At 34.4% G+C, this 19673-nt stretch overlaps 1 protein-coding gene across 2 annotated transcripts in view; it reads right to left on the minus strand.

Moving 5' to 3' along the window:
- The window catches only part of LOC134542985 (uncharacterized), an 81713-nt gene that overhangs the window by 24065 nt on the left and 37975 nt on the right, over window positions 1-19673 (minus strand). For both annotated transcript variants that reach the window (XM_063387631.1, XM_063387629.1), the window contains exons 9-16: window positions 19242-19346; window positions 16427-16573; window positions 13855-14006; window positions 13380-13482; window positions 12725-12904; window positions 10249-10468; window positions 7833-7929; window positions 1288-1508 (exon numbers count right to left, since the gene is read on the minus strand). In XM_063387631.1, the coding sequence (XP_063243701.1) occupies window positions 1288-1508; window positions 7833-7929; window positions 10249-10468; window positions 12725-12904; window positions 13380-13482; window positions 13855-14006; window positions 16427-16573; window positions 19242-19346 (1225 nt within the window). The remainder of the gene's footprint in view (window positions 1-1287; window positions 1509-7832; window positions 7930-10248; window positions 10469-12724; window positions 12905-13379; window positions 13483-13854; window positions 14007-16426; window positions 16574-19241; window positions 19347-19673) is intronic.

Consider the following 19673-nt stretch of genomic DNA (forward strand, 5'->3'; position numbering starts at 1 on the left):
ATACTTGATAAAATTATTGAATAATTATGTATGTTTGTCAGATTATTGAGTTTTACTTTTTTGGATCATATTATCCTGTTAACTAAAGTACAGATTTCTCGATCTCGACTCGATTCTCGAGAATTTTTAAATTGCTTTCTCGATCTCGTCTCGAATTCAAAAAAGTCTCTCGCACATGCCTAGTATTTGTTATAAAATCGTATTATAAAAACGAAATACTATTATTCCCCTACGGTGCTGCTATCTACGGTGACGGACGCGAACCGAACGAATCGTGCTCTCTATAAGCTGCCGCGGGACCCGGCACTCGTTAATACATATTTTCCTTTGTTTATCGCGATGCACGTTATTATTAATGAATTATAAATAAAATTTCGTGCCCGGGGCCACAATTGCATATCATTTTGAGCACTGGAAGACATAAAAGCGTAAAATATTCTCGACTAATTTTAATCTGCGGTTTTGATTGCTTATTACAACAACAATTTCTGAAATAAAGGTTAATTATCCTTGCATTTTAAAAATCTGATTACTAGTATAATTTCAAGTATTTATTCTTTTATTATTAAAAAAAGTAGTATCAGTCGGTGAGTGCAGTAATAATAGGTTATGTTAGATATTTGATTACAGTTTATATATATGAAAACTTGTTCATAATTATATTTAAATGAAAAGTTAATAAGGTTTTCATTGCTTATTATAACAACAATTTCAGCAATAAGGGTTATTATTCTTGCATTTTAAAAATCTGATTACGAGTATAATTTCAAGTATTTATTCTTTTATTATTAAAATAAAAATGATTCAATTTTATTCAAAAAAGTATGCAATCATTTCATCAATGTTTTGTTATGACGTTGTCACGTTAAACTATCATCCGTAAACCGACTTTACAGGCAACCAATTTTTATTATTAATATTATTTAAAAAAAAAAAAACCTTATAACAACAAGTAGTTGGAAGTACTGAACACATCCTAATTCATTTGCCAATTTCTCTTCCATGTACATATGGATTCAGTTTTCACTTATTTTTTTCATTTGATGATGTGTACAGACTCTTAACACATGGCATGGTAAATCAATGTTATAATTTAAATTAACTCTACATTATGGGTGGTGAAGTATATTTACAGAATTTTGCTTTTTCATTTTTGACTACTCACATTGGTGCAGGATCTCAAGCCAACCAATGTTTTTTGTGAGCGATGAGCGGCATTTAAGGAAAAAACCTCACCTACAGTAAAAGAACATAGTCCCACTAAAAAAAAAATTAAGCTCACAGTACCTTGTAAAATACACCCTTCAAACAGCTTCATGGATGTGAACTGGAGGTCAGCATCATTCTTCACGTCCCTTATCTTCTTCCTCATCTCCACAGAGGAGAACCGCAGGGACTGCTTCAGCATCGGGGCGTATTCCAGACTCTGCTCCTCGTCCAAAGGAATCCAATCATCTGGCTGCACTCGGTACTCCGTGAAGAGTGTCTGGGAGTAGTGCTTCCTGTGGCTGTACCATCATTCACAACCCTCATGTTAGCAGGTATCAGGCAATGCAAATCCTGGATTTGAATAAGAATAATCAGATGATAATTTAAAGTACACAAAATTAATATTTACAGTCGCAGCTGTGTGTTCTTTCCTTACGGACAAGTTTACGCGAGCTCTTCGGTGTACATGATCTAACTCTGCCATGTTTTAACGTAAATTGAATATTAATTCCTCACTTTTGAATCAACCGGACTTCGGGGGTTCCAATAGCACCCATAAAAAATGCAATTTTTTTGGATTTAGTTCAAGATGATCAGATAAACATGTTTGAATCACCTCTGAAGAAGATGGGAACTGGTGCTATTGAAAACGTTTAAGCGATCAAATATGCAGTCTCTCAAGTTGGAAGTGCATAAAATTGACAAAATGATTAAAACAAACTGTTGTACACCAAGGTCAATAACCTTAAAAGTGAAAACTTAGTTCTCAAGATGCTACTCATAATTCACGTGTAGAAACTGCAGAGATTAAACAGAAACTTATTCAACGAAGGCAAAGTTTTAAAGAAATCCTTGAACATGAAGGCAGTTAATTTTAAAGCACTGGTAAATGTACTTCGACTCGTGACCTATAAACGACTCAGTGTTGCATGAGCGATTAAATTTACAAACGAAAACATATTATTAGCAAATCAACATAGGTATAGATTAAGAATGTCCACAGCCAAAAATCTTATTACTTTTCTTAATCCCATTTATAATGAAGTTATTAGCAGAGGACAAATTGATACCTGCTACCTTGATCTAGCCAAAGGTTTCATAACTGTAAATCATTCTTTAATGCTAGGAAAATTATCTAATTTTGGTCTTAACAGTTTCATAAATTAGTTCTCTAGTTATCTTGTAAATCTTAAGTTTTTTTTTGTTATAATATCAATTGTAATTTTTATCATTTATTGCTAGCTCTGGTGTCCCTCAGGGCGGCACATTATAGCCATTACTTTTTAATATATCCCTTGATGATACCTGTCTAACACTCAATCTACAGATGTTTTTTCTGCTGATGATCTTATAATTAGTAGGAAAATAACCTCTCTAATTGAATGTTTATTTTTGCAGCATGATAGTACTGAAATAAATAATTAGGCATTTCAAATCTAGTTGCCCTTAAACGAAAAACCAAAATAATATCCTTCACTAAAAATTTATATTCCTATCAGATATGACTACTTATTGGACAGCTGCATCATACTTCATACCAAAATAATTTTCTTTAAAAAAAAAAACCTTGGTATAATGTAAGATTCTAAACTATTTTTTCATAACATGTAGACTCTCTAATCTCTAGTTTCAGAAGAATGCTAGGCCTGATCAAATACATTTCTTCTTATGCCACTACTGCAGACTTCATTTTTATCCTCTTCTTAGCTCTAATTAGGTCTGAACTTGAATATTGATCAATGATTTGGAATATTTGAATGCATCAGATAATGATAAGACTGAAACAAAAAATTCTGCTATAGTCTGAAAAGAAGTTGCACTTATATATCAGATAACATTAGCCTGAGAGTACCTAAAACTTTATGCACCTTGAACATATATAATAATATTATATAAAGACTGATAAGTAATTATACTAAACACAATATACTGGAAACATCAATTAACTACAAGTTAATTTTTGCTATATACTATTATATTATTAACATTATGCATTTTATTATTATTAAACCCATTTGTAGTATACCTAGATTTGTTTTCATGTGTCTGTGTGTTTACTTGTGGCATCTTGTGTCTTTTGTATTGTTAGTTGGTGGTGCCTGCATACAGATGGTGCATGTCTTGTTGGCAGAGCCTGCCAGTATGTAGTGCCTGCTCAATATTTAAGTGCCCACCATGTAGTCTTGTGTTTTGTTTATTGTGTGTTTGTATGCCTACTGTTAAAGTTTACTCGCTTAACTGTTGATAGGCATTTAACAAATGTAATGAACAATAATAAATAAATAAATATTTTCATGTTAAAATCAGCAATCGGCTACAATAAGGTGGGTGGTCATGTTTTCATTTTGAATTGAAGGGAAAGGATAAAAATTTGTAACTGCTTAATGGTTTTGTAGACAATTTTTTTTACTTGAAAAAAAAAGTTATATTTTCGGTATAATCTAATACATACATCACAAATTAAAAAAATAAATTATTTCAAATATGAATATAAAAAAGTACTCATGCCACAGAATATCAGGGAAGAGAGGAAACATCCTGATATTTCCCTCTCTGACTAAAGTCGCCGCACGGTAAGTTCGTACTTTTGGGAAGAACTGTTGAAAAATGGAACTAAGAATATTTGGTTTACTATTGTGCAATTTGTTTGACAAATAAATAAACAAAATAGGACGACATAATTTATCAAGCTATTACGTTTCCGTACGTGTGTATGAATACTGAAATAATTTGTATTTGTGAATTTTATATGTAAGTTTTTAAAAACGTGTGGCAACGATATTTATTGGTATGTTGGCTACACACTTGAAGAAATAGTTCCTTAGTATGTAATTTTGAACAGCTGAAATAACGATAAATATTGCTTAAAATGTTTCACATATGTTTACTTCCAGATCCTGGAGTAATATTGTTTAATATATACGAAAGTTAAGTTATTTTGTTTACAGATGACGTTACAAGCTGTTGCGGATGAATCACCTACGTAACTGTGTGTCGGCCCGAGCCATGTTGAACGCTTGTTTGCTCAAAACGACTTCTGATTTTCCGAAAACATCCAGTGTATTTGTGTACTAATTAATTTTCTAATTTTAAAGGGTTGTCTTAATTGTAACTTGTAGTGAACTATTGCTTTTACAGTGTAACTTTGTGTTAGTTATTACGGTTTGTTAGGTTATTAAAATGAATGTAAAGAAGGAGACCACGATATTATCAACGTGGCACGAAGAGTTACAATGTTAATGAATACAGGTCAACTGGAACAGGGTGATGTCGCAGAAATGACAGCATTTCTTCTAGATCTGGGCGTCACGACCGTGAAAAAGTGAGTGACTAATTAACACGTTATGAAAGTATGTGCGTGAAAACGTTCCGTTAGGTTGGGGCATGTTTGTAAAATAGTGTAAAAGTACCTTCCTCGCAGCTTTCTTGTTTTGAATGTCGGGCAAATTACAAACAGACACGTTCTTATATTTTCGTTTATATATTAGGTAATGTCCCACAAGCAAAACATATTAAATGTAAGGGCATGTACACAGATACTAACCTAACATAACCTATCCTCAACCAACATAATGTAACCTAACCCAACCCAAATGAGGTTTATTTACATGAAATTAGGTTTGGTAAATTTTGGTTAATTTTGGTTAGGTTAGGAAACATAATTGTCAATAATTAGAATGCATTTTAAAAAACTTGAGTAGAAATTCAACTCTACGTAGGTTGTTGTCATGACTTTTTGTTAACACCTGTAACCATAAAAAAATACAGCATTTGAATATATGCTCAGGGTAAATGTGCTAATGTATGCTTTTTAATTACAGGTTTTCTGGATAACGTGTTTAGTGATATGTAATTTCTCTGCTGTGTTTATATGTGATTCTTAAACATTAGTTTCATTACAGGATATAACATAATATTGATGGTAGTGATAATTTATTGCTGAGTTTCGATTTATTTAATATATTTATTTTATTACAGATTCTTAAGTTAAGTTTTTTATGGCAACAATTTCTTTTCTGCATTGTACATACTTAAGTGATATAGTTTTTATATGAGACAAACCACATAGACACATAAAAATACACACTTACAGAAATGTTTAATGTATAACTTAGAATTTGAATTTAAAATTTATTCTGCTTGATAGAAAATAATGCCTCTAATTACAAAACACATGTTGGTTAGCCATAACTTTTAACCGATACTTGACTCTGTTCGTAGTGCCAGAAAAGTGTTACTCACATGGGTAAATATGTAGTTTAGCGGTATTTGCGAAAAAAAATGTTAAAAATCCGAAAATATCTTTATTATATGCTCTTCAACTTCCTCTTTTCATTAAAAGCGGCGGAGATAATAAATTCCAAATACTTTAGGAGATATCGAATTTTTTAATTTTGCAATACAAGACCTGTGGAACCATTCGAGCGGCGCCATTTTTGTTATTTTGCTGTGTGTTCGTGAATACGCGAATCGTCAATGCGTAATTAATAAAATGGTTGATTAGGTCAGGTCAGTTACATTATTAATACTTTCAAACTAAGCCGACATTAAAAATAATGTGAATTAATTTTAATTATTCTTTAGTTTTAAATTATTTATAATGTAACTGACCTTACCTAACAAACCCGTAACAAAGGATGCACAGTAATAACTCACGTATTTTTTTTTTGTTACTTATTACTTGCACAACAATATCAAAATAACAAATAAGACTTTAAAATTAGAAACGTTAAAAACTCACCTAAGTTGGAGGCTGTAATTAAACACAGTTTTAAACAATAAATGAACTAAATAATCACGTATTGGTTCGTTTGAATTCTGGCCTATCACGAACAATCACGTGACATCATTATCCAATAAAAAAAGTAGATACTCGTACGTAAACAAGAAACAATGATAATCGCCACATCAATGCACTGGTATTGTGATGAAATTTAAAAATTCGATATCCCCTAAAGTATTTGGAATTTCTTATCTCCGCCACTTTTAATGAAAAGATGAAGTTGAAGAGCATATAATAAAGGTATTTTCGGATTTTTAACATTTTTTTTTCGCAAATACCGCTCAACTACATAGGATGAAATTTTAAAATTCGATATCTTCTAAAGTATTTGGAATTTCTTACCTCCGCCGCTTTTAATGAAAAGATGAAGTTGAAGAGCATACAATAAAGGTATTTTCGGATTTTTAACATTTTTTTCCGCAAATACCGCCCAACTACATATTTACCCTAACTTGTTATTTTCTATTCACAAATGACCTCTCGATGTAATGGCAGTGATGTGCCTGGCACTCACGGCTTTAGGAAACTAACAGTTTCCATAGCTACCTCATACTGAATAATTTCTTAAAGTTAAATTCTTCATAAATGATACTGACATAATTTTCATGCTTTCAACCATAGCACTTTGTGATATAGTAATCTCGAAGCAGCAAAATTTCTTTAGTAAAATTTAACATCAATTTTTATAGATATTATGTGAAGACACAGCACCACGCTGGGTTTAAACTCTAAACTATAAAAATTTGCTTAGATTTTTTTATATTTAATATTTGAATTATTAACCATGGTGTTATGACATTTTCTACTGACATTTAACCAATTATAAAAATTGCAGTGTAATTTTATTATCCATTAATTACATCCCTATTTGACAGTTACCCAACCAAAACATTGTCATGTGGTAGTCACATGGTTTTCCACATGGCAATGTTATTGTTGATATTTGGCGGAAGGATACATAGTCACCTTGAAAATAGATCCCAGCTTGAAGCAGGGCTTCCTAAAAGGATGAACTTACCGTGCGGCGACTATATGCACCTGTAGCCTTGCCACACTAAAATAATATTTTTATGTTATTACTTATTACAAAAAATATAAACCCTTTTTAGTTTTGAAAGAATACTGCCAACAGTTGAAAAAAAAAAAGTCTACATTTGGACATTTATACAGCAAAAGTCTGTCAATACCCTTTAAATAAATGGAAAACCACAAATCTTGCAAAGGATGTAAATAATCCCTAATTGATGTTGTTCAAAATATTTTCAATATTTATATTTGTACATTAAAGTAAGGTACCACAAAAAAAAGGTGTGCAAAATTCTAGAAATACAGTGAAAATCCAGCAGTTTTTGAAGTATTTCACAAAAATATTGACACTTTTGTTGAAGCACACAGATTGAAATGAAAGTGAACTATTTCCCAAAGATATTGGAAAAGCCCAGGTGGAGCACATGCTAGCGAAAGTCAAGTTAAACTAATGGACCATTGATATGCAATGACCACACTTTTTCTGTTCCCCACATGGCAGCCATAAAATACAATCAATGCTTTCTTGTAGACAAAAAACTATATTTACTTGTTAAATGTTCATTTTCATAAATTTCTGTTACTACAGGTTTTATTTTGATATTATGCAACAATCAACTTAATTCACAGAAATTTTATTTTTTAATCATAGTACATTTGTTTTATATGTCTTTTAGAGAGTTATCCATATGAAAAATCTACTCACAATCTATTTAAAACAGAAATATTTAATTAAAAAAGTATTTTCAATAGTAAAAGTTGTCTTTACACATGCTTACAGAATAGAATTCGAAGTTGTGACATTTGAACTTACAAGTCTAGAGTCCATTGTAAAGCAGGAATGTAAGGTGTGTTTCCCAAGGCTGGTCCATACTTCCCCTTCGAGAGGTACTTCATCCGTGTGTAGAGCTCTGTAAACAAACCCGAGTGGCACGTCAACACTAAACAAGCCTTGCGCAAGAGATTTCTTCTGTCACTGAGTGTTACAGTAGCCCAAATCTTCAACCAAAAGCAATGATAAAGCATTGCTCACCACGCAGAAATAGGTGTTAAGACTGTCACTACATAGCTTTCAACCAATATGTGGATAAATAGCTGGTATTGGTATAAAAAAATAACACTCAAAATATCTATTAAAAAAATAAGCCCCAAACCCAACCTGGAAAAACAATTAAGAAAGAGCCTTTTAACAACCCAAGTTACTGCCCTTCCCCATTGATAAATAGTTTAATAACTCATTATATTGTCTTATATTCCCTACTAAGGTTAGTTTTTCTGATATAATTTAAATTATGTCTTTATATTCGTTGTAAGGAATGCCATACATTTTATAATCATAATTTATATTATTTCATGCTTTACAATTTATTTTAATGATTTGCTGACTTTGTGGTAAATAAACCCCTAGATCTTATTTTTACGGGTTGATACGTATTATGTTTTTGTGTGCTTGAACATATTTTAAATTTGCTTGTTTCTCTTGGCTAATAAACAAGAACAGTAACATAATTTTCTTTTGTAGTTTTCGTTCCTGCCATGAGTCTGTTTGAAAGCTGATGCAACAGTTTGGACTGTTGCGTGAGGTAAGAGAGTGACAAAGTTCAGCAACAGTGGGAAGAAAGACTGTAGTTCGTCATGACACTGTTGCCTTGTGCCATGATTCTGCAATATTTGTTACATGCCAACATGCCAATCAATCCCTGGACCAGTATGTACCCTGCTCCTTTGCCAAACTTTCCCATTACAAAATCAATTTCATTCCTTACCTGTAGTAGAATAAACATGAATCCAGGTTATTGTTTTAAAATTTACATCTGTACTATAAATATAAATAATAATATAAATCTATATATATTTATGTATATGTAATATAAATATAAATAATAATATAAATCTGTAGTGTCTGTCTGTACATTTGAGCAATTTTACCAATTTTGTATGAAGTAGTTATTTTGACTCAATGATCCCAATTCTGTAATTTTTAAAAATTTTTTCCATCTGTATGTATGTCTGTATGTAGGCTTATAACTCAAAAAATGGTTTGACCAATCATTCTGAAATTTGGAATACAGTAAGATCATGCGGCTGTGCAAATGATCAAAGATAAAAATACTCCAGTTTCTCATAACTACATATGACAGACGTGAATTTTGTAACACATCTTTTTTCCAGCTTAGTTTTGTTTTCACGATAGCGATTTGTTTTATACAATTATCATTTTATGATGAAATTCATAACCAACAAATTCAATTTATAACTGACATTATGTAATTATCTGCGAAGCGGGCAGGTATTGGCTAGCATAATGTAAAATGCTGAAAAAAAATTACGGCAATTTCATTTAAGATAAACAATTTTTTGTATGCATTATGTTAGCTACATTTAAAATACTGTAAACCAGTTTCAAATAATTAACTGGGGAAAACCAAATCTCAGAAACATATACAAATACAGAGATGCATCTTGAAATGCAGGAAAAATTTATAAATGCTAATAAATGCTGTATAACTTAAAATAAATGCTATAAAGTACATTTATAACTGCTATTTTCAATCATTTCTAACCATTATTAAATTTTTTTCAAATTTGCTTAAGAGGATGAATAGCAAGGGACTTTATTGTAATATAAAAAATATGGACCAAAATGCATGTAGTTGTTTGGAAGAGAGCAAGAGAGTTGAACTTGAAAAGCCTTTTTATTTGACATTGATGCACGCTTTTCTTCGGAGGTCTGTTTAGGACAAAAATCATATCAGATTTGGTGAGATCTAAAAAATTTTGGTCTCGTGACTCAACATATCAACATCAGTAATACCTTAGTTAAAGCTAATCTTAGATTCAGGGTAAGTTTTCTAATTTTTTCACGATGTTTCAAATATTTTCCGCGCTTAACTTACGGTTTCTTTATCAAAATGAATGAGATATATAATTTTGGTCACATTGCAATTTATTGCAGCATCATAAGTTGTAAGTAAAAACTTATTTATAAAAATATACTTTTTTTTTAAAACATTCCTAAATTTTTTCCCATGCTTGTGTGGCATTTACAATCATCAAATTTAGCATATTTTTTTTTATGTAGTTGGAAGTGTGTGTATAACCCTGCCAAATATAACACCATCTGACATATAAACATGTAAATAAATAATTTTTATTTATTTTAATAAGTATGTAAAACACACAAAACAAGCGAAAGAGAAATCTCAGATTATACAAGTGCTAACACTCACTCATTCTGTAGGTCGAAGCAACGTCTTTCTGCGAGGGAGCGCCAGCAGTAGTCGTTTTCTTCTTTTTCTTCTCGACGAACATGTCATCATCGGAGGAGTCATCCTCGTCCGTGAAGCACGTCTCCTCGTCGTCGCAGGCCCTCACGTGCACCTCGTCCACGTGCTTGATCATGTCCGGCTCCAGCGCGCACATGTGGTTGCACAGCTGACAACGAAATCCCTGACGGGGGGAAGAAATAAACTCGTCAACCCATCTACCACATGTAACTAGAAGTACCTACATACGCCCTGAACTGAGACTTCGGTGTTCCGTTTTTAAAGTACGTAAGTACTGACCAAAGTTAGAACCTACTTGCTTGTTAGAACAAACAAAGGAAAAAGTTTAAGTAAAATACTACCACTACTAACCAATATTTTCAAATTAAATCACAAAACAATTCCAAGGAAAACTAGATGTGTAGGTATGTTGATATTAGTCCTTAGAAAGTTACATAAAGTTTTTATATATATATATATATATATATATATATATATATATATATATATATATATATATATATATAAAAAACCAAGGAAATAGTTTGAATTAAAATAATTCCAACCTAATAATTAATATTTACTATGTAATCAAAAATTTAACAACTAAATAATTCTACAAAACATAGGTATCTGTGAAAATTATTTAAGAGGTAATGCAACAAATACATTCTCACAGAAAAGTAATAGATGTAATTCATTTACATTTAACTGCTCGTTATTTTCCTTATTTCACTTTGAGACATGCTATATCATGATTTCTACTGACCCTACCATCCAAATTGTGATTAAAGAACAGTTCTCAAGATTTTAAAGAAAGATATTAGTATTTTAAACATTTAATTATCCAGTTTGGTAATGAACAATTGGTGAATTTCCCTGTTTTTTCCAGGTTTTTAAAATACTTTTCAATTCCATGAGTTTCCCTTGTTTATATCTGTAATAATAATTTATAATTGAAAACATACCAAAGAAGTACACCAATCCCTCACTTAACATGACTAATGTGTTACTAAAAAGGTTAGTGCTTTTCGAGATTGTGATTCTGAAGCATAAATAGTAAGGCTAATTTACTTCATGTCTTCCAAAATGTGTACGTAAATATTCTTCACGTAATATAAATGTGTAGAATAACACTCAACGATAAATATGACACACCATTAAGCCTACCATCGAATACTTTTTATGACAAATATACCATGTAACAGGAGATAGGTGGTTATGTACTTATCATCAGTCGTTTGGTTGGCTTACCTGGCCGGGCGTGACCTTCAATTCACGTTGCATACCTTTCCACGAACTTTCCACACTATCCTTAACTGGCAGTGAAACCAATATTACTGTCCGGATATTTACATTTTAATTCATCAAAAATTAAAGTGTTTATTCGCATACCACCACTTGATTCACACCAATCCTGTCAAGCCCCATGATTTTTTTTATCATTGCACCATTCATTTAAAAACCTTTTTAATGTGAATCATTTCTGTTCCGGTATTTAATATCAAATATATTCCCGCTAGTACAACCAATAACATCAGACTTACACAAACATTTGATAGAGTTCTTATTTCATACAATATTGTGAATAGCTGACACTTAAAACTAAAGATTGACCAACGTAAGTGTGGCCTTCATGACATTCTGCTTGCCATATTACTTCTAGTTTTGTCTCAATTACGTGAACACGATGCATTAAGCTCTCACTTGGAAGCCATGATTCCAACTGCAGGTGCTAGCACACATACAGTTACCGGCAGACGAATGGGCCAACAATGTATTTGTGCGTGCAATTTCCCTGCCACTGGCTGGTGTAAAGTTCATCACGGCCCGGTCTGTGGCCAGACGACAACGATACGGTCCGGCGGCAAACATGCAGACGTAAAAACATTTGGTCCTTTGCACTTAATAGCTGCAACTGAACTTGCCTTAGCTGATGTTTGTACAACAGCCGACAGCATATAGCTAACTGTATGCCGTGGTAAACCTGTTGTTTTACAAAGTTGAAGCAGACTTCATGGCGTGATGCCCGACTTATTTTTGCCTGTGGCAATTTCGTGCTAACTGAAATTTACAGGCATGCTATTCAAGACTGGGGCAGTCAAATTAACATCGCGCTAAATAGTGTATGTAGGATTAACAAACCACACAAAGATGGACACTTTACAATCCCTGACATCTGGCTGGAAGAAAATGCAAGTTTAATTAGTCACTTAAATAATATTTAGGATAGACACTTAAGCTTGGGCAATGTCACCTGTTCATTTCCTAGAATAATCCCAATAAACTATAAGCCAACAAATGCAACAAAAAGGTTTAAGAATTTTAATTTAAGCCTATCACTACATGAATCCGCAAATTTTACTGGTTTCTTGCTGAAATCCTACAAGGACTATAGCAACTCTAACTTAGCACATAGTAGCTTTATGTAATGTCTCACCTTCATGATACTATGAGAGCAAGTTTCAAAATGAGACTTTAGCTCTTCCAGTTCGGAGGACTTGAATTGGCAGCCAATATTGCGACATTTGGCTTCCCCATCCTTAGTGATGTACCGCTTCCAAGTTGTCAAATGATTCTTCTCCAGCTTATGATTGGTCGGGGTGTACAAACTCCCATCCTGTAAAAACACACACTACTAACTTAACTGCTTATACGGATAAAATTTTTTACTATAAATATCATATAAAGGAATAATTAGTTTTTTATTCCCCAATCAATCCTTAAGGACATAACAGATTTAAATGAAAGTCTGTACAGACAACTCCTACTAATATTATAAATTCGAAGTTTGTGTGTTTGTGTGTGTGTGAGACACAAACACACACAAACACACATTATCTCTTACAAATATTTTAAAAAAGTTGGGGAGGGCAGAATTATGCGAAGGCAAAAGCTTATTTAAACTCTTTTTAACATCATTGTATTGAATACTAATTTTTATTAGGTATTCCCATTAAAACTATATTTACGTTTGATAATCCGGCGAGATCGCTAACCCGGCACGGCTGTGGTCTCGAACGTGTGGAATTAAAGACCTTTCATTCTAATATACACTGAAGATATGTAAATGAAAGTCACACTGAAAAACTCACGTCAGTTGGTGATTCTGATCTTTTCCGCCTCCTAGTTTCTAGGGCCGCTTCATCAGATGCCTTCTCCTCCTCCTCAATGAAGTGTTGCAGCTTAGAAATGGCCCTGAAACCAAAAAAACAAGGAATAAACTAGAGCCAGATGCTGTATCAGGAAAGAATTTTAAAGGAGAATTTCAGAGAATTTATTGAGTTCGTCTGTGCTGTAATATTGTTCTGAATAATTCCTTCCACTGAATTCTATGTGCTGTTTGTACTTTTAACTTTTGACTTTCTTTCTGTGTGTTTGTGAATTCCTTTTCCTTTGAACATTTTTCACGTTTTCTCAATGGCATACAGTTTACTACATAACCAGCAACAATGATTTACATCAATCTTCCCACATTGCAAAAATAATTCAAAGAATGAAAGACATAATCCAATTTCCTGATTCATTGTCTCGCAAGTGATAAGTGTTGCGGGAGCCTGCAGAGCTTACTTGGTGGCGGCTGCCCTTTTGGTCGGCAGTGGCTGGTTAGGCTCCTCCACTGGGACTTCCGGCTTCCTGTGGACATTCGCGTGCACCTTGAGGCTGACTGGCAGCATCAAACGACCGCACACCTCACACGGCTGCTTCAACGCCTCCCGCTCCTGCCACGACCCACAACGTCACAGGCTGCAACCTCAGCGTCTCTCCCATGCAGGCTGTCTACAAATATCTGGTGAACCAAAACCTTTGTCCGTTTTTTTAATCACAGGACCACGTTTTATAAATAATAAGCAAAAATAAATAAAATACAAAATTAAAAAAAACTATCTGCAAGAAATTACTGGTTATAATGTTAGAGAGCTAAAACTTTTCAAAGATAATTTCGAAACGATTTAAGTAAAAGGCCTCTAACTATATATTTAATGTGCAAATATAAACTTAATAAGGCATCAAAAAATAAAATGCCAGCTAGCCAAAGGCTGCTTGACAATTAAGTTTTGTGACTTCCAGCACCATTACTGTCAGTATTTTGGGACTTTTTTTGTAAATTTCGTAACCAGTCCAGTTTCGTTAATTTTTTGTGACTTTCATGACCTGTAGACAATCTGTCATTTCTCACAACCACTGCATAACAGCTATACTTACGACTATTACCAAGCCATTCATGTCGACATCAACAGTTAGGGACAGTTCATGTCTTATGTCACTGATATGCACAATATGTACTTCTGATAAAAGATGTTCATTCCAGGTTAACTATTCTTTATTTTAAGATTTAATTTTATAGTTGTCACATCTGTTTAATTTATATTATTTGGTTGCACTATGACAATCTGAAAATCAATTGGGGCATCAAACACATGGTTCAATGAGAGAATTTGGCTAAAAACTACAAGATAAAAACATGTGTAAATTTGTGCCAACTTAAAAAAAAAATTGTAAGCCACGTATTATGTTGACGTGTGATGTTCTGCGCACGTCTGTAATCACTAAGCAGTCAGCCCCTCCCTTCCTAAACACGCGTGGGCCGCGGTAGATGGGCGAGATGGCAGGACCGGCACCCGTGTCTCTAGATTTCCTGGGCAAACATGCCAAGAGCTGACTAAGCAACCAGAGACAGACAAATTGGCTGCCACCCCCCTCTCCAACCAGGCCAGCTGAGTGTGCACGGCACTACAGCTGCATGAAGTTCCCAAACGCGGCCGGCGATTACCGGAAAACCACCCTTGCCTACGTCAATCCCAGACCCTCAGGGCGGGTATATAAGGTCAGCCCTTGACCATGCAAAGGCACCAGGAGGAAATTCCATCAACTGCTGAGTTTGTTCACAGCGCTGACCTCTCTCCAGCCTCAGTAGCTCCTGTGCTGCCCATGAAGGACGTCAGTTGTGACCTGAGTGTCTGATCCGCGCCCATGGAAGTGTTGGACAGAAAGAGAAGCTGTGTGTGGTGGGAATTTCAGTGAGAGCCGCATGACCATGACCTGACTATCTACGGACTGTAGAATGGTAGAAATGAACCAGTCTTAGACCAGATGTAAGGGAAGGCTGTCACCCCCTCGCTTGTGTACTTTACAATAAATCCATGCTCCTACCAATGCAAAGGAAAGAAGACCCCTCAGGCAAAGCCAGGTGCCTTAGTACTTCCCCCTTTTAAGCCATGGCCCATTCCAGTACAGGGAGATTACCTTGATGAGGCCCCCTGGGTCTACACTGAGGCCCCAGACCATGCTGCAACTGAGCAAAGGCAGAGTGTGGCAGTCCTAGCTGGCCTGCTGGCTTCTTCCCTGCTCCAATCCAGCTTAGACCGACTCCAGAACCCTCAACCAAAGAAAGACTAGGAGAAAATTAACCCCTGGTATTGAGACAACCACCCTCTCTAGGGCCATTAGGAATCTCTGAATGTCATCTTAAAGGCATTCCCCACTGGGAATACCCCCATGAAATCGGCCCCCCTACCCTACCTAGGTACCTACACTAGGGCAAGCTGAAACGGACCAATCGCAACCCAGCAGGCAGACATCTCCGAGTAAGTTGTCAAACATAAGACACCTCTGTATGCAGAGTGTCACATGACAACAAACATAATCACAAACTTCCTAACGCAATCTATAAAATTTTTGGAATATGGAATACTGTACACAGAAAAAATACAAACCAAATTTCGGTAAAAGTTCCGTATCACATATCAAAGTATATACCTTGATTCTGATGGCACAATTCTGTATAAATTGATCCTGTGGTAATGATACTTGCTGTTATAATGTACATAGAAAGATCCTGAATATAAAAAAAACTTCAAATAAAACAATGATTATGATCGTAAGTTGAAAGTGAAAGAACAAATTTCAAAAAGACCTGAAATAATGTGTTTGCATTGAAATATTGGAGTTTTTGCTTGGTCAAAATCTTTCCACATACCATATTAAAAGAGCAAGCAAAATGTACCACAGGACAAATATATACATGATCATGTCATCAGGATCAACGGATAAACTTGGATAAGTAATACGGAACAATTACCATAATTTTAAAATTAAGTAACACTGACAATACCTATTCACGCAAGTGCTTGGGACTTACCTCATTTGATTTCTGACACATAGTCAAGTGGCTCAGGAAGCCAGCGACACTTCTCTTCAACACGCCACACGTCTCACACTTCAGCTGCTTCTTTAGCTGCCAAGCCTTCATCACCAGGCTCGACAGCAACTTCGTGTTGGTCATATCCTATGACACACAGTACCATGTTCTTTAAAATTTTTTCCTTGAGAGATCAGTGGCATCAACACCACTCGTGAGATTTTTAGCTTCTTTTAAAATTCATGAAAACTAAACAAAAATAAGTTAATTTGATGGAACCATGGCGATACATGGACTGAAAATTATCAGCGGATTCCAATATTATCAGACAACACTGGCCAGTGGTTTCGTTAATGATGGCAAGAACAGATTATTACTGGTGAGAACTATTAATGGCATCCTGTAAGAGGCTAGACCTCAAATAGTTGCATGCATTGATTTTCCTCTCTTCAAATAGCATGCAGCTATGGCATAGGATGGCAGCTGTGTTTGCTTTTACTTAGCCACGCGAAAAAATTTTAAAGGCAAGTACGCCAAATCAAGATGCAGAACCTCGCTTGTGAAAAACCCATGGTGGTGTAAGGCCTCTCTTCCAATATTCTGCTTCCTTCACTACTGTTATATAGTTTACCATGACGGCAAATAGCCTTGCCGACACCCCAATGTAAGCACACTTTCCTGGCACCACTCATCAAGTACTTCACTCTTTGCTTCCTTGTGAGTATGCAGCATCAACTTTCTCACTGATTTTGAATACATATGTACTGAACTCAAACGGGAAGCCTACGATTCACTCGTCCTTCTGGACATACCAGAATACTCACGTTGGCAAGCCTTCTTTCAACAGACGAGAGAGCCAAACGCCAGATCGTGCACCTTTGGTTTTTTTGGTTCATTGTAGATAAATATACAACTCATGATAACTAATGGTCAATTAGGTTAGGTTAGCTACATTATAAATACTTTAAAACATTGTGGACGGTTGATTTGGTTAGGATAGCTACATTAAAGATACTGTGAAATCATGTAAACGGTTTCCTAGCGCTGGATAGCTACATATTAAAAAGTTATTTGCTAAGCAACCATAAAATGATTTAATGCAGCTATACTTACCTAATATAACCAACCATCCACAATGTTTTTAAGTATTTATAATGTAGCTAACCTATCATAATCGACCACAAAATTTAATACTACACTGGTTTATACAATGAGATAGAACGGAAAAAAAAGCAAGCATGAACTTCGGGGAACTTCGGGTGTGGCTCTCTCGTCTGTGAAATGAAGGCTTGCCAACGTGAGTATTCGGGTATGTCCAGAAGGACGAGTGAATCGTAGGCTTCCCAACTCAAACACTGTACCAAGCAGAAACTCCTGTTAGTGAATCTTGTGAGATTTAGCCTGTAACTCACTCTGCAATAATAATTCCTAGCAAAGTGGCCTTAGCTTGAGATCTTAATTTTCCCTACAAATACAATCTGAATGCAACATTATTCTGGATAAAAAAATGATAAATTTGGCAAACTAATCCAAAAAATTTTTACTACTATGTGATACCTCTCAAAATAGTGATTTCAGGTGACATAAGTCAACAGCTAACATAGCTGCTATACACACATGAAAGGTGAAAGACTTGACAGATAACTATGGTATGAGTCAGTCCATACTTACACTTAATAATGTAGAATTTGTTGTTTTTTATGTTATTTTCAGTTTTGTTTGTATAGAGCCAACCTGTTTGACATTTAGTCTGTCCATTATAATAAATACAGTGAAATAAAAAATAATCATAAGGAGAACAATTAATGAGTAAATAATGAATGAATAAACTGATGAATATGAGAATGAATAAATACATACTATATCAATAAATATGAATATCAATAAATAATTTAAAAAATAACAACAATTAATAAATGTAGGAAAAATGAATGAACCAATAGTTAAGAGAGTAACATAATTAATTAAAAATTTATTAAATTAATGAAACAATTGTAAATGTAAAAATATTGACTGTTGAAATTCAGTAAAATCTCTCACTTAGCACGACTAATACATTCCTAAAAATGTTTGTGTTATTCGAACTCACGTATTATGAAGCATTAGTCTCCATAAATAACAAGGCTAATTTACTTAATGTGTTCCAAAATGTGTAGGAAAATATTCTTTACTTAAATATGTCACACCATTTACCTTTAAAAGTCGACTATTGAACACTTTGTATGATAAATACGACATTGTGTAATGGGAGATAGTTATTATCAGTCGGCTGGTTGACTTGTCCGCCCGGGCGAGACTTTCAACTCATGTTGTGTACCTTCGCATGAACTTTACAAACTATCCTTTACTAGCAGCGAAAACGATATTACTGTCAGGATATTTACTTTTTAATTTTTCAATGGTTCACACCAATCCTGTCGGGCCCATGATATTTTTTTTATTGCACCATTTATTTAACAACCTTTTCCATGTGAATCATTTGTTCATTTCTGTTCTGGTATCTAATGTCAAATATATTCCTGCTAGTACTACCAACATCAGACTTATATAATAGTTTGATAGTCCTTATTTTGAAAGATTGTGCATACATTTTATTTGCTTAAAACTAAAGTGTGACCAACATAAGCGTAGCCTTCATGACATTCTTCATGCTGTAATACTTCTAGTTAGGTTTTTTCAGCCTGTAGCAATTTTGTGCTAACTGAAATTTACAGACGTGCTATTTCAAGACTAGGTCAGTAAAATTAACATTGCGCTAAATGAATTCGTGCAATTTGAAGATGTGGTAAGCAAGGGATTGTTGTACCACACTTACCAGCGGCTCCTCCCCTTCTAACCACGCCAAGCAAGAATGGACCTGCAGGTTGTGATGCATGAAATTAGCTTTTTTCATTTTTTCACCACACTTGGCACATGTTACCTGCAATCACAATCAACAATCACCTAAACATGTGTGACTACAACGGTGACATCATTGCTCTGAAAAACTCTGACCCACTCTTGCAACTAGGATCCAAACACATTCCAGTTGAGTCCCCATGCGGCCCTCTGGCCACTATTTGCTTTGTTAAGTTGGTAAAGTTTTAAATTATTTGAAATTTTATGTTTGTTAACATTTCACCATTCTTTATGACTACTGGTTAATTTCACGTAATTTAATTGCCTAGTATTTTTTATGTAAAGTGATTAGTCTGGATTTGGTTTTAAGTGCATTCAACGTTGTTACATGGGGTGAACTCTCGGTGTG

Source organism: Bacillus rossius (genome assembly GCF_032445375.1).
Source record: "Bacillus rossius redtenbacheri isolate Brsri chromosome 9 unlocalized genomic scaffold, Brsri_v3 Brsri_v3_scf9_2, whole genome shotgun sequence".
NCBI classification, from domain to species: Eukaryota; Metazoa; Arthropoda; class Insecta; order Phasmatodea; family Bacillidae; genus Bacillus; species Bacillus rossius.